The following is a 15603-nucleotide window of genomic DNA, read 5'->3' as shown; positions in this document are numbered from 1 at the left end:
TTGGCCCCTGTTGACTTGCTCCCAGCTCTAATAACTACCTCAACCGAAGGTAATGCCACACACACAGAGGCTAGTTACCCCACTGGGTCAGTTACCCACCTTCCGCTTCGGTTGCCACAATTACAGTTGGTAATCACAGTCTTCTCTTCCATCTCCGTGGAAGAACATCAGTCAAAGGGGTTTTCTGTGCTCTGTTTTTTTTTTTTTTTTTGCACATACAGAAGCTCCTTTTCCACAGGGGAGTTGGCGTGTCGTGTTCAGCACTGTAGTAGGACAGGGGGCCCCGGGGGGCCATCTAAGGCCCTGAGAAGCGGGTGTGAAAGATGTCAAAGCAATTACAATAGCATTACAGTGTGAATCTCCAACTGACATAGAGAGTGTGAATGGAAGAGGGTTAACCCTTTTTTCTGCCTCTGGCCTCTCTCCTCTGGCGCCACGATTGCTTTGACATTCACTAAATGTTTAGTTGGTAACAGCTCCACCGCTTGTTATTCTGACAGCAAGTGTGCAGAGTCGTACCTCTTACACATCTCTTGAAGAGAAGGGGATTTGCGGCAGTTGGAAAACATGGACACTGAGTTTCAACGGAAATATGACTTTTTAAAGGGATAAGCTACATCAATTTTTGACCTTACTAATGATATGAAGAGTATAACGTATAAATGCATCATGAGCTTAGTTCAACTGCTGTACCCCATCAGAACCCAAAATATAAGCTTGTTTTACTCCAATGTTTGTAAACGAAGTAAATGTCAACAAACACTGTACAGTCGTGGCCAAAAGTTATGAGAATGACACAAATATGAATTTCCACAAAGTTTGCTGCTTCAGTGCCTTTAGGTATTTTTGTCAGATGTTACGATGGAATACTGAAGTATAATTACAAGCATTTCATAAGTGTCAAAGGCTTTTATTGACAATTACATGAAGTTGATGCAAAGAGTCAATATTTGCAGTGTTGAGCCTTCTTTTTCAAGACCTCTGCAATCCGTCCTGGCATTCTGTCAATTAACTTCTGGGCATCCCATTCTTGCATAATCAATGCTTGGAGTTTGTCAGAATTTGTGTGTTTTTGTTTGTCCACCCGTCTCTTTAGGATTGACCACAAGTTCTCAATGGGATTAAGCTCTGGGGAATTTCCTGGCCATGGACCCAAAATATCAATGTTTTGTTCCCCGAGCCACTTAGTTATCACTTTTGCCTTATGGCAAGGTGCTCCATTATGCTGGAAAAGGCATTGTTCGTCACCAAACTGTTCCTGGATGGTTGGAAGAAGTTGCTTTTGGAGGATGTGTTGGTACCATTCTTTATTCATGGCTGTGTTCTTAGGCAGAATTGTGAGTGAGCCCACTCCCTTGGCTGAGAAGCAACCCCACACATGAATGCTCTCAGGATGCTTTACTGTTGGCATGACACAGGACTTGATGGTAGTGCTCACCTTGTCTTCTCTGCACAAGCTTTTTTACTGGAAGCCCCAAACAATCGGAAAGGGGATTCATCAGAGAAAATGACTTTACCCCAGTCCTCAGCAGTCCAATCCCTGTACCTTTTGCAGAATATCAGTCTGTCCCTGATGTTTTTCCTGGAGAGAAGTGGCTTCTTTGCTGCCCTTCTTGCCACCAGGCCATCCTCCAAAAGTCTTCGCCTCACTGTGCGTGCAGATGCACTCACACTCGCCATTCCTGAGCAAGCTCTGTACTGGTGGGGCCCTGATCCCGCAGCTGAATCAACTTTAGGAGACGGTCCTGGCGCTTGCTGGACTTTCTTGGGCGCCCTGAAGCCTTCTTCACAACAATTGAACCGCTCTCCTTGAAGTTCTTGATGATCCGATAAATGGTTGATTTAGGTGCAATCTTACTGGCAGCAATATCCTTGCCTGTGAAGCCCTTTTTGTGCAAAGCAATGATGATGGCATGTGTTTCCTTGCAGGTAACCATGTTTGACAGAGGAAGAACAATGATTCCAAGCACCACCCTCCTTTTGAAGCTTCCAGTCTGTTATTCGAACTCAATCAGCATGACAGAGTGATCTCCAGCCTTGTCCTCGTCAACACCCACACCTGTGTTAATGAGAGAATCACTGACATGCTGTCAGCTGGTCCTTTTGTGGCAGGGCTGAAATGCAGTGGAAATGTTTTTGGGGGATTCAGTTCATTTGCATGGCAAAGAGGGACTTTGCAATTCATCTGATCACTCTTCATAACATTCTGGAGTATATGCAAATTGCCATCATACAAACTGAGGCAGCAGACTTTGTGAAAATTTATATTTGTGTCATTTTCAAAACTTTTGGCCATGACTGTATAGCCTCAAAACATGGTTAAAACTATCATTTTGATATCATGGATGGTTATCCCTTTCATCATAATTTGAGAATGGTTACATTTTTCCAGCCCCTTAGCTATTTAGCGAAACAGGTGGGGGGGGGGGGGGGGGGGGGGGGGGGGGGGGGGGGGGGGTTTGCTTTGTTATTGTTTCCACTGCTGATGTCCACTTTAAGGCAATGAATATGGCCATTCTCTGTTTAGGTGTTAAAGTCCCAACACACCAGTTTACAAATAGTTTTTTGTGTGTTTTCTTCATCTCTCCTCCTCTTCTTCTCCCTGTCTCCTCTCTCTATCTGCTCTCAGAAGCCAGGGATGGACCTGGCTGATACCTACATAACGTTTGTGCGGCAGAACCAGGACATCCTGCGAGACCGCGTCAACGAGGAGATGTACATCGAGAAGCTGTTTGACGTAAGTGCATTGACCGTGACGTGCACCTTGTAGACGGGTTGGATGGCAACGTCACGAAAATGATGCGCAAGCATCGATGGGGCCGGAAGCCGTGCTTTGTTATGAATGTGAACCGGTCAGAGAGCAACAATCACAAGAAGCTGCCATGTGGGGAATCGTAGGTGGCTCGTTTCAGCTAGTTTTATCTTCTTCTTGATGCCATGTCTTGTTTTGAGGTGTTTTGAGTAATTTCATGTCAATGCTGATATGGCAAAAAATTCGCTAGCTATCTAAGCAACAATTGTAACAATGTATTTGAGTGAGGAAAAGTGCTCATTGTGCAAATGTATTTATGTTTTCAATAAACATTTGGAGATTAAATATAGTTTACATGTTGTCAACAACCTAATCCAATATCCAATACCTAAACAACCTTTTGCTAAACAACAAACATATTTATATTATTGTAGACATAGCAAGGAGTATGTTAAGTCTGTATTGCTTCATAAACACAGCAACAACAAAGAAACATCCTCTCACTGTCAACTGCGTTTATTTTCAGCAAACTTAACATGTGTAAATATTTGTATGAACATAACAAGATTCAACAACTGAGACATAAACTGAACAAATTCCACAGACATGACTAACAGAAATTGAATAATGTGTCCCTGAACAAAGGGGGGGTCAAAATCAAATGTAACAGTCAGTATCTGGTGTGGCCACCAGCTGCATTAAGTACTGCAGTGCATCTCCTCCTCATGGACTGCACCAGATTTGCCAGTTCTTGCTGTGAGATGTTACCCCACTCTTCAACCAAGCCACCTGCAAGTTCCCGGGCATTTCTGGGGCGAATGGCCCTAGCCCTCACCCTCCGATCCAACAGGTGCTAGAGGTGCTCAATGTGATTGAGATCCGGGCTCCTCTTCGCTGGCCATGGCAGAACACTGACATTCCTGTCTTGCAGGAAATCACTCACAGAACGAGCAGTATGGCTGGTGGCATTGTCATGCTGGAGGGTCATGTCAGGATGAGCCTGCAGGAAGGGTACCACATGAGGGAGGAGGATGTCTTCCCTATAACGCACAGCGTTGAGATTGCCTGCAATGACAACAAGCTCAGTCGGATGATGCTGTGGCACACCGCCCCAGACCATGACGGACCCTCCATCTCCAAATCAATCCCGCTCCAGAGTACAGGCCTTGGTGTAACGCTCATTCCTTCGACGATAAACGCGAATCCGACCATCACCCCTGGTGAGACAAAACCACGCCTCGTCAGTGAAGAGCACTTTTTGCCAGTCCTGTTTTGGTCCAGCGACGGTAGATTTGTGCCCATAGGCAACGTTGTTGCCGGTGATGTCTGCTGAGGACCTGCCTTACAACAGGCCTACAAGCCCTCAGTCCAGCCTCTCTCAGCCTATTGTGGACAGTCTGAGCACTGATGGAGGGATTGTGCGTTCCTGGTGTAATTCGGGCAGTTGTTGTTGCCATCCTGTACCTGTCCATTAAGTGTGATGTATGGATGTACCGATCCTGTGCCGGTGTTGTTACACGAGGTCTGCCACTGCGAGGACGATCAGCTGTCTGTCCTGTCTCCCTGTAGTGCTGTCTTAGGCGTCTCACAGTACGGACATGGCAATTTATTGCCCTGGCCACATCTGCAGTCGTCATGCCTCCTTGCAGCATGTCTAAGGCACTTTCACGCAGATGAGCAGAGACCCTGGGCATCTTTCTTTTGGTGTTTTTCAGAGTCAGTAGTAAGGCCTTTTTAGTGTCCTAGGTTTTCATATCTGTGACCTTAATTGCCTACCGTCTGTAAGCTGTTAATGTTTTAACGACCGTTCCACAGGTGCATGTTCATTAATTGTTTCTTGTTCATTGAACAGGCATGGGAAACCATGTTTAAACCCTTTACAATGAAGATCTGTGAAGTTTTGGGACGTTTTTACTTTTTTTAGGCGTTTTCGTCATACTAAGAACATAGAATGAGTGAGTAACTATCATTTTTACAACGCTATGTTAAAATAGTTCAATGAATTTTGTTAAACACAACAGAAATTGGAACCAGTGGACAATATATCTGCTGTATTGTGATGCCAGTACAGTATACGTAGGTGTTGAATGAAAAACAGCATGAAAAGGAGACATTTCACCCACTTTATTTGTCCTATTCTGAGGTGAATCGTTGTCAGGTGTGTGTGGGATTCCATCAAACCTTAAATGTGCAGTAGTGGACACACAAACACACTCCCTCCCTCTCACTAAGACACACACATGCACAAAATCAAACTCTCTTTCCTTTTCACTCATAGATACAGTGACACACACTCTCCATCTCACCAGCTGCTATTTCTGTCCCACTGTTTCCCTTTCCTTACATTCCTCTCATGTTATACACACTTCCCCCACCTTTCTCTCTCTACTTCAGCTCTCTGTCTTCCCCTTTCCTGACCAGTGCTTCCACTCTACTTTATATCTCCCTCTCTCAACCATTTTATTTTCACTTAGACCTCCTAAACCCCCCTCTTTTCTTTTCACAAACTCCCCCCTCTTCTCTGGACCCCTCTTAACCTGTATGGACCTCCCTTCCCATTTCTCCCTCACACATTTGCCCTCCTTTTTCCTCTCCCTATCTCATTTGCACCCTCTTATTGTTGTGGGGAGGCCGCATGATGTGATGAGTGCGAGAGGACTCTTGTTTCACAGTGAGAGTACCCCATTGTGACTACTTCCAGGGCCCAAGCTAACCCCCCCCCCCCCCCCAGGGTTTTTGTTGACCTGTCTACCATTGAAATATGCTGAGAGGTGCCCTGTGTGTGGCCCCCTTACTTCCTCTAAATATCCTGCGGTTGCAGTGTGTCACAGAGTACCTTCAGTGTTCAGCACATAAGATGAAATGCAGACACATAACGGTACATACACAATTACACACATCTAAGGCACACATACATACACATACGTACCTATCTGACAATGCATGCAACAACAACAACAAAAAACGATTCATCCATCCGACACACACGGAAGCACAGCCCTCCTCATTGCTACCCTCTAAGATTGGGTTTGTAAACTTGACGTGGAAACTGAGATTGGAGTAAAGCAGTGTTCATTTGGGGCTGGGGAGATGGGGAGGGGGTTGGATGGGAGACGGAGGAGGCAGGCACAGCTCTAATGGACCCCACACACACACAGTCATGCACTAGGAGGAGAGACAACGTCAGGGTCTAACCATGTCACCACACACACGCTCACCGCCTGTGGTTGTGTGTGCTGGGAAATGTGATGATCTCTCCATAGATGTGTTAATGTGCACACATCTGTCTGTTTATGTGTGGGGGTAATTGCATTGCATGAGTATAGCTCTTGCTGCTTTTGGGTGCCATCAGCTTGTATTGGTCAGCTGTTTCTAAGTGTGTTTGCATGTGTGTGTATGGTTTACTTGTGTATGTGTGTTTGCATGCATGCATATAGAGTCGGAGCCATAATTATTGACACCCTTGATAAAGATGAGCAAAAAAGACTATCAAATAAATGCTGAGCTATATTGTATGCTCCAAAAATGTGAAAATTATATTATTTTATACTAGTACAATTGCTCAGATAAAGACATTTTGTTTAACAAGTATTTCTTGTTTCTCAAAAAGATAAGGGTCAAAATGATTGGCAACCCTATAATTTTTTATTATTTTACCCCCTTTTTCTACACAATTTCGTGATATCCAATTACGATCTTGTCTCATCGCTGCAACTCGCCAACGGGCTCGGGAGAAGCGAAGGTCAAAACATGCGTCCTCTGAAACATGACCTGCCAAGCCGCGCTTCATAACACCCACTCGCTTAACCCGGAAGTCAGTCGCACCAAAGTGTCGGAGGAAACACCGTTCAACTGACGACCTGGTGGTCAGCTTGCAGGAGCTCGGCCCGCCACTAGGAGTTGCTAGAGCACGATGAGCCCCCCCGGCCAAACCCTCCCCTACCCCGGACGACTCTGGGTCAATTGTGTGCCGCCCTATGGGACTCTCGGTCACGGCCAGTTGTGACACAGCCTGGGATCGAACCCCAAGCTGTAGTCACGCCGCAACACTGTGATGCAGTGCCTTAGACCGCAGCAACCCTATTTTCAATACCTCATCTTGTGAGTATAACAGCACTGAGCCTTTTTTACATAACGCACTGAGCCTTTTTTACACTAGTTGTGGTTTGGCATTGAAATAAGGATGCTTAAGTAGAAAAGAACCTCATACCTACTGTAAAATATGGTGGTGGAGCTTTGCTGTTATGGGATTATTTTGCTTTCACTGGTCCTGAGGCCCTTGTTAAGGTCAACGGCATCATGAACTTTACCCAGTACCAGGACATTTAAGCCAAAACCTGGTTACCTGGTTACCTCTGCCAGGAGGCTGTAACGTGGCCACAAGACAATACCGGCAAGACAATAACCCCAAGCACGCACATCAAAATCCACAAAGAAACGGTTAATTGGCCACAAAATATTTTTTTGCAATGCCATCTCATTCTCCGGACTTGACCCCCATTAAAAACCTGTGGTTTGAATTGAAGGGGGCAGTTCATAAATGCAGATGAAGGATATCAAGGATCTGGAAAGATTCTGTATGGAGGAATAATTTAAGATCCCTCCCAATGTGTTCTCCCATCTCATAAAACATTTGAGGAAAAGGCTTAGTATTGTTACCCTCCCAAGGTGATGTATTGCAAGGTATTTGAAACATGGTTGCCAATCATTTTGACCACAATCTTTTTAGTATTTGCATTATTTATTTTATACAATCTTTTTTTCCCTTCTCTCTTTATCAAGAGTGCCAATAAATTGGGACCTGACTGTATGTGTTTCTACACATGAGGAGCAGCCAAGATAGTGTCTAGCTTCCTTTGTTGATGACGAGGGTAATGCATGCCCTTGTGGGCGACCAGTCCTTCTTCTCGTCTTCCATATTAGGGGACAAATCTCCCAGATTAATCTGATAAAGCCTTCTGACAGGGGCCACACAAACTAGCCCTCCCCTCCAGCCAGCCCCCAGGTGTGGCCCTGCTCTCTTCACTCTGCCCTTAACCACGTCAACCGAGGGACACTTAAGTGTGTCATTAACATCTCGCCGTCAGAAACACCACAAAGACACACTCAGCTACCAAACTACATAAATAATGTTCCAGGAGAACTAATGACAACAAACGACCTGCCGTTCACTCGTCTAGTTAACGCTCTCTTGTTCCCTCCATCTGTTTTCCCCCTCTTCCACTAATCGGCTCAATTAAAGTGCATCTCCATTTTCAATTTCACGCTCGCTCCATTGAGTGCCAGGGGGCGGCTAGCCTGTTACCGAGTAGGCTGGCTCTCGTTGTAGGTATTAATGTTTTTATTGGCTGTTGTGGAGCCAACGATACTCAAAGTGAAATGAGATGCATTCTTCTGGAAAGGGAGCTTTAAAATATCAGAGAGGACAGGCTGAACTATAGAGAGAGTGTCATGCTCTTTGTCAGAAGTCCTCACTTGAGAAGACATTGATAGAAACCCAGATGCTTTCAGTCACCAACATCCCCACTCGTTTTTTAAATTTCCCTTTCAATGAGCAGGGAGCTCAATGTAGGATATTGCATCGTCAAACAAACTCTGTATAGAGTGAGGCACACTGGCTCCAAATAGGGTTCACACAGTGTACTTTGCCTTTTACTTAATTCAGTTGTTTTTTTGTCCCAAGCCTCATAATTTCAAATAGAACGGCTAACTTTATGTGTAAACATAATGTGCTATCTATACACCTACACTACTATACTATACCAGTGACTTAATTGAAAGAACCTTGTGAGATGATTTGCATGAAGAAGAAATGTTCTGGCATAATACTGTATGTAGCCAAGAGAGAGGTGTGAAAGGTAGCCAGGAGAGAGGTGTGAAAGGTAGCCAGCCTGGTAATAGAACTACAAAGGCATTTACAAACACATTATGCATTCTATTTTTAATGCAAGGAGGTGAGCCTCTTCAGACCCACACATTCAGGTATTCTTCAGTAATTGGCATATTTGAAAGTATAATGGTTTTAATGGAACACTGTTGTCCTTTTAAACCCTATTCTTTGACCTTGTGTGATGTGTTGTCTGGTGTGATTGGAGAGGGTGTTGTGGAACTTGTCAATGGAAAATGTTAGTCTTCTATACAAAAAAGGGATTGAAGGAAATATAGCAATAAACTCTTTGAATGTGGTAATAAACAAGTTGAATGAGATGTACAGTCACCTTAAAGGTGACCAAAAAAGACTCTAAAAGAAATAGCACAGATAATAATAAGTTATATTATTTTATACTAATACAATTGCTCAGATAAAGAGACTTTGTTTAACAAGTTTTTAAAAATATATGAAAAAAACATATAGATTTCTAAATTATTGGCACCTTTTTAAAGATTTTTGTAAATTAAATCAAACAAAATTCAATCTGCATTAACATTCTACGTTTGAAAATGAATCTCATCTTAAGGAACTGTATTTGGGCCTGCTTCCTGTTCCACTGGGGTATAAACATTTGGTAAATCGCATCCTTTTGTCATCCATCACCATTGGGAAAAGCAAAGAACTCACAAATTAAGAGAGGCAGATAGTTGTTGACTTTCATCAAACAAGCGATGGGTACAAAAATAAAACTGAAAATAACGAATATACTACTTACCACTATCAGGGCAACAACACGTCTAAACCCACTGGAACAGTGGTCAACTTGTCTGGTTATGCGGTTATCCTTGTCAGGATACAAGTGTATCTTGTCCGCACAGTGAGGAAGATGGTTTGGGAGGTAAAGAAGGGACAATTGTTGAGAATTACAGAACTTGCTCTCATCTAGGGTCATCAAGTCTCCAAATCTACATTTGGCTAATAGGCTATTTGGAAGGGTTGATAGATTGTTTTACATTTTTTATGAGAACAACCAACAAAGGTTAACACCTGGAGTTTGCTAAGCGGCATTGACACTTGGATTGGAACTGGTGCTATGTTCAGAGTTGACAAAGGTCTTTGTCCAGTGGTGGGTTTGGCCTCAAAAGAAGGATGCATATGCCGCATATACTGTAAAATACAGTGGTGGATCTTTGATATTATGGGTCTGTTTTGATTCCACTGGTCCTGGGGCCCTTGATAAGGTCATCTGCACTCTGCCAAACACCAGGACATTTTAGCCAAAAACCTGGTTGCCTCTGCTAGGAGGCTGAAACTTGGCCAAAAGTGGATCTAACAGCAAGACAATGACCCCAAGCACACATCACAATCCACAAATAAATTCTTCGAGGTCAGTCCATAACCGCTGACCGAAGGATATCAAGGATCTGAAAGGATTTTGTATGGAGGGAGATCCCGTCCAATGTGTTCTTCAGTCTCATAAAACATAAAAAGTCTCAGTGTCCTCGCAAGGGAAGGGTGAACAAGCCATTGAAAACAGGGGTGCCAATCATTTTGACACCTATCTTTTTGCAATTTATTTATTACTTGTTACTTTTATTACTTAACCAAAATATTTTTCTCTGAGCAACTATATTACAATATTAAACAATATAATCTCCCCATATAGCTTCAGTATTTGTATTATTTATTTCGTAGTCTTTTTTTGTGTGTGTGTGTGTGTGTGTGTGTGTGTGTGTGTGTGTGTGTGTGTGTGTGTGTGTGTGTGTGTGTGTGTGTGTGTGTGTGTGTGTGTGTGTGTGTGTGTGTGTGTGTGTGTGTGTGTGTGTGTGTGTGTGTGTGTGTGTGTGTGCGTGCGTGCGTGTGGTCCAATTCACTTAAAAATGTATCTGATGATTTATGCATATCAACATTGGATGGTGCCCACATTGATCGTGTCCCGCTTGTAAATATCTGGGCATCTGGATTGACGAAAAGTTATAATTTAAAAACCATATGGATGGGTTAATTAAGAGGTTGAGAATAAAAATAGGCTTCTTCTTCAGAAATAGACCATGACTCTCCCTGAAAAGCAGAAAGCAGAGTCAACTTTCCTGCCCGTGCGAGACTATGGTGACACCATTTATACAGCTTCCACTTCACTGAAACCACTAGATGCAGTTTACCGGAGCGTACTTTGTTTTATTATGGGCGACAGGTTCAGTACACTTCATTGCATCCTATATCAGAATGTAGGCTAGCCCTTTGTTAAGTCTCGTAGATTGACATGCTGCTCTCTTTTTGTTCATAAAGCCCTCTTGCACAAACTTCCGCTGTACCTTAGTTAATTGTTCAACTGCAGACTTACGAGTCACCAGACCCAATCACAGGGGTGGTTCCGTTGATATCTATTGAAGTAGGTAAATCTGCATTCAGTGTTTTTGCACCCCATGTGTGGAATGATCTGCAGAGCTCTCTGCACCTTGATGCTTTGTTACCTCTAGGGCAGCTCAAGTTGTTGATGGAGGACCTCCATGTTAAGGAATGTGGTTGCTTTTCTTAAATTGCTTGGAAATATATGTTTTTATTGCGCTGTATTTGTAAATGTTGCACATTTTGTATGACTGTGTACACGCAGGGCTCCCTTGAAAAATAGTCCTTCGTCTCAATGGGATTTCCCTGCTAAAATAAAGGTTCAATCAAAAAATACGAATAAATACAATTTCTTAACAATTTACACAGTCCTGGCAACCACTAGCCTATGCCTAGCCATCTGGCTTAGCTAAATTACATTTGCTGTTATAGTGTAACTCAGCTATATCTTCTGTTACTTCATGCTCACAACCACGTTATATCAGCCTTATTACCTTGTGACAGATATAGTGTATAGAATCATTGTACCTTGACATGTTGCTTTATCTACAGTGTACCTCGTTTAAAATAAATGTATAAGCTGACTTGTTTGTGTCTGTCTGCGTGTGTGTGCGTGTGCGTGTTCACAGCAATGGTACACCAGCTCCATGAAGGCTCTGTGTGTGTGGCTGACAGACAGACTGAACTTGCAGCTTCACATGTACCAGCTGAAAACACTCATCAAGATTGTCAAGGTAACGTGCATTGTTGAAGTGTTGAAGTGGTGCGAGTGTACACTGTAACCATTCAGCTGTAGGCCTCCGTCCAAACATGTACATATGTACCTCAATCCAAGTATTAAGTCTAGTGCTCTAAGAATGTTTCTTCCAGTTGTGAATTAGCCTACAACTGTACAAAGTCTCGGTTACCCATTGCCTCCATGTCCTGTGTGTGTTGTTGTGTTTGGTTTCATCCCACAGAAGACATACCGAGACTTCCGGCTCCAAGGAGTTCTGGATGGAACCCTGAACAACAAAAGCTATGAGACCGTCTACAACCGACTCACCGCGGAGGAGTCTACCGTGGCGGTCAAGGCTGGCGACGGTCTCCAAGGTATCACCATGAGAGACAGTGACGAGGAGGACGGATGAACTTTGGGAAGTGTGTGCTTGTGTGGAAGGGATGGAGATTGTGTGTGTGAGACGGAATGATATGAAGGGGTTGGAGAACATACACTAAAGTGTGTGATGAAGTCATCCATCCTTGTGTACCCCCTCTCTCTCTCACCAATCCCTAGTACAATAGTGGGTACCTTCCCAGCCATAATGACATAATGTTATTTTGTACAGTACAGCTCAGTGGTCACCAACTGGTAACCTTCAGGGCAGTACCCCTTTGTTTATTTATTTAATTTGTTTGTTTGTTTTTACTTTATTTTAATGGTGATGTAGACCAAGAAAAAATGCAAGTTGTTATCTTAATGCAGCCCTTAATGCTCAAATCAGTTTTGTTTTTCAAATCCGTTTTGGAATATTGACTGTCCAAACAGCAGGTTACAAGTGACCAAATCGGATTTTGCTGACAAAGCAGTCTTTGCTGACATGGCTACGCTAGTTGTCATAGTAACGACTGTTGTGTGTGCAGTGGTGTTGGCTGATTGGTGGTGGTGCTCATGCTTCCTCTCACTCAGAAGATATGTACTGTAGCAAGCTAAGGTGACAAAAACAGTAGCTATGCTTCCATTAACTTGTCCAGTGATTTTGTGTCAACATTTAGAAAGTTTGCATAGAAAATAGATGCAACAATGGCCGGCTAGGGTGTGTTTCCATTGAACAACCTTGTGTCGATTAAAACAGCTGGACATAATGTCACACCCCAACAAAAACGCAAAAACCTACAGTGTCAAATTAAAATGTAGTGGCTGAAGTGTTTCCATTACCCATTTAGGCAAATTGCACACTAATACATTGGTGACAACCTGTGTGCCATCCCACCTACCCGTTTCGTGTCTCGGGAAGCCTTCGAAAGCCAGCAAGAATGCAATAATTGAGTAGGCATTTAGAATTAAATGTTGTGGAGCTTTATAGTTATGTGATGACATCATGTGCCTCGCGTACCTTAAAAAATATTCTGCAATCAGAATTTATTAGTTAAACCCCGTTTTCCATTTTAATTTGTCACAATAAAGAAAGTTCGACCAAAAAAAAGATCCACCAGTCGAACAAATAAAAATGTTGTCCATCTTTAGAAAATGTCTCCTATATCTGCCATTACACATGTCGCAATGATTTTTTGTTGACATTGCTTTCCAATAAACCTGGGTCAATGGAAACCTGCCTAGTGCCTGTCATGAACATTTCCCAATTGCATTGAATGTTCAAAATCACAGTGTACATACACTTTTAAGCCTCAAAGGATAAGATGACCCAACTTTCAAAATTAGCCCTTTTGGCTAGCCACAACATTCAACAAGCTAGCTAGCTGTTTAGCTTACTAGCATACTCACTAATTTGTTTGTACATGACTAACATGCTAGTTAGCCACCACATGTTCTTGTCAAACTGTCAACAGAGTAGCTTACAAGCAACGAGTTATGCCAAATAAAACAGTCTGAAAACCACTTGTGGGCAAATAAATCAGTCACATTGCCAGGAATCCGATTTGTATCTGATTTCAAAAAACACCTACAAATGTGGTTTGAACTGTGGCTTGAAATATCTGATTCGATGTGGTTTTTGACTGTTGAGACTGTAGAAAAGAAATCGGATTCAAATTGGATATGCAAACCACTAGAATTTGAGTCGCTTCAAACTGCCAGTGTGAACAGGGCTTTACGGTTACCTAGATATAGCCATGCCAATTCAAACTGGGTTTTTGTGTGCATTATGAGGACATTGGGGTTGTTCTTACATAAGTACCCTGAAAGACAGTCGATACAGGCAGTATCCATATGTTTATGCTGTGCACTGTATGAATGGGAATGTATACCTGTAGGTTAAAGTGTCACATTGTCATGGCATGTATGTAGGCTATGCTTGAATGTGTTTTCCTCTACAAGAGTTACCGGATGACTATGAATTCAAAGCTGTGTTAAATAGGCCTGTTGGATTGTGTGCATCATGTTTGGAATCTGAATTGCCGTCTTAACTGTAATACTGCAATGAATTATATGAAATACATTTCTATTGTCTTCTGTGCACCTGTTTTTGTTAAGGTGTGTTCTAAGTGTTAGAATTAGTGTGTTTAATGCAACCATGGTGTCCTTATTGACTAAATTACTCCATAAAGTATATTAACAGCACAATCTGCAACGATGAACCCTTTGATTGGTAAGGTGATGGATGGGGGGCTATACGTTATTACATTTTTTTCTTTAAGGAGCGATGCATATTGTTTTATAAAAACTGCTATTTAAAACCAAATGACTAAAATCACAAGAAAAACATAAACAATTGATTATTACAAAATATCAAGCTAATAGGCATTTTTATAAGAATCATATATCATTACCATAACTAACATACAAATCAGGACTATCTTACAAATTGTGGCAACCTATTTGCCAACCTATTCCAACAGCTATAGTTTTGTTAGAAGCTGAAAAGTTTCCATCGTGACATCGTGACAGTGACATGTTGAAATACACCTAGCCTAACGGCCATTTCCTTTTTATTGATCTCAAAAAGTACTGAATTGCAGAAATGGTCATTTTCTTGAGACATGACAACCTCGTTTCAACTAATCATCTTGTTCAATGTTATCATGAGCAGACCCCCCCCCCCCCCCCCCCCCCATTCACTGACCTGTGTCAAATGAAAGAATCAATATTCTGAGTTGGTTTAATTGTCCTCCTAATGGGACGAATACAGTTCTGTGGTCAAATTGAAGAGTTTGGTTCCAAAGCGCTATATCCACCAATTTTATTCACCAGACACGGTTGCTTATGGTTACCTTCGTGTGTGTGTGTGTGTGTGTGTGTAAAATATTACTGTTCTCAGATTTATAATTCATTGATTTTATGTTTATTATTATTTAAATGCTTTTTGCTAAATGCTATGTATCCATTGTTTAGCTGGAATGGAATGTTCGTATAGTATATTGCCTGTGATATGTGGTTGTCTCACGCTATCTTAAGATGAATGCACTAACTGTAAGTCGCTCTGGGTAAGAGACTGCTAAATGAATAAAATATCAAATGTAAATATTTGACATACAGATCTCATATTACTGTATGGATTCATTTTTTGAAACTTAAAAAAATATATTGTTGTCACAAATGTATCATTTGTACAGTTCTTGTACAGCTCTTATATAAAACCTAACAGGACTACTTATTTCTCTGAGAGTGAGGCGGATATACGCAGTGCCTTCAGAAAGTATTCCCACCCCTTGACTTTTTCCACATTTTGTTGTGTTACAAAGTGTGATTAAAATGGATTGAATTGTCTGTTTGTTGTCATCAATCTACATAACATCTAATGTGAAAGTGGAAGAAAAATTCGAACTTTTTTTTTTTTATTAATGGAAAAATAAATATTAATAAAATGTATATTGATTAGATAAGTATTCAACCCCCTGAGTCAATACATGTTAGAATCACCTTTCACAGTAGTTACAGCTGTGAGTCTTTCTGGGTAAGTCTATAAGAGTT

At 42.1% G+C, this 15603-nt stretch overlaps 1 protein-coding gene across 1 annotated transcript in view; it reads left to right on the top strand.

Annotated features, from left to right (window-relative positions):
- LOC109867510 (calcium-dependent secretion activator 2) overlaps positions 1–15399 on the top strand; it is a 185979-nt gene extending 170580 nt beyond the window's left edge. Inside the window, exons 23-25 of the mRNA XM_031801768.1 lie at positions 2630–2737; positions 11603–11707; positions 11933–15399. Coding sequence (XP_031657628.1) covers positions 2630–2737; positions 11603–11707; positions 11933–12103 — 384 coding nt within the window. The 3' untranslated portion in view covers positions 12104–15399. The remainder of the gene's footprint in view (positions 1–2629; positions 2738–11602; positions 11708–11932) is intronic.
- Positions 15400–15603: the final 204 nt, after the last annotated feature.

The sequence above is a fragment of the Oncorhynchus kisutch genome, linkage group LG22, assembly GCF_002021735.2.
Source record: "Oncorhynchus kisutch isolate 150728-3 linkage group LG22, Okis_V2, whole genome shotgun sequence".
In the NCBI taxonomy this organism is placed as follows: Eukaryota; Metazoa; Chordata; class Actinopteri; order Salmoniformes; family Salmonidae; genus Oncorhynchus; species Oncorhynchus kisutch.
This window is presented reverse-complemented; position numbering and strand designations above follow the sequence as displayed.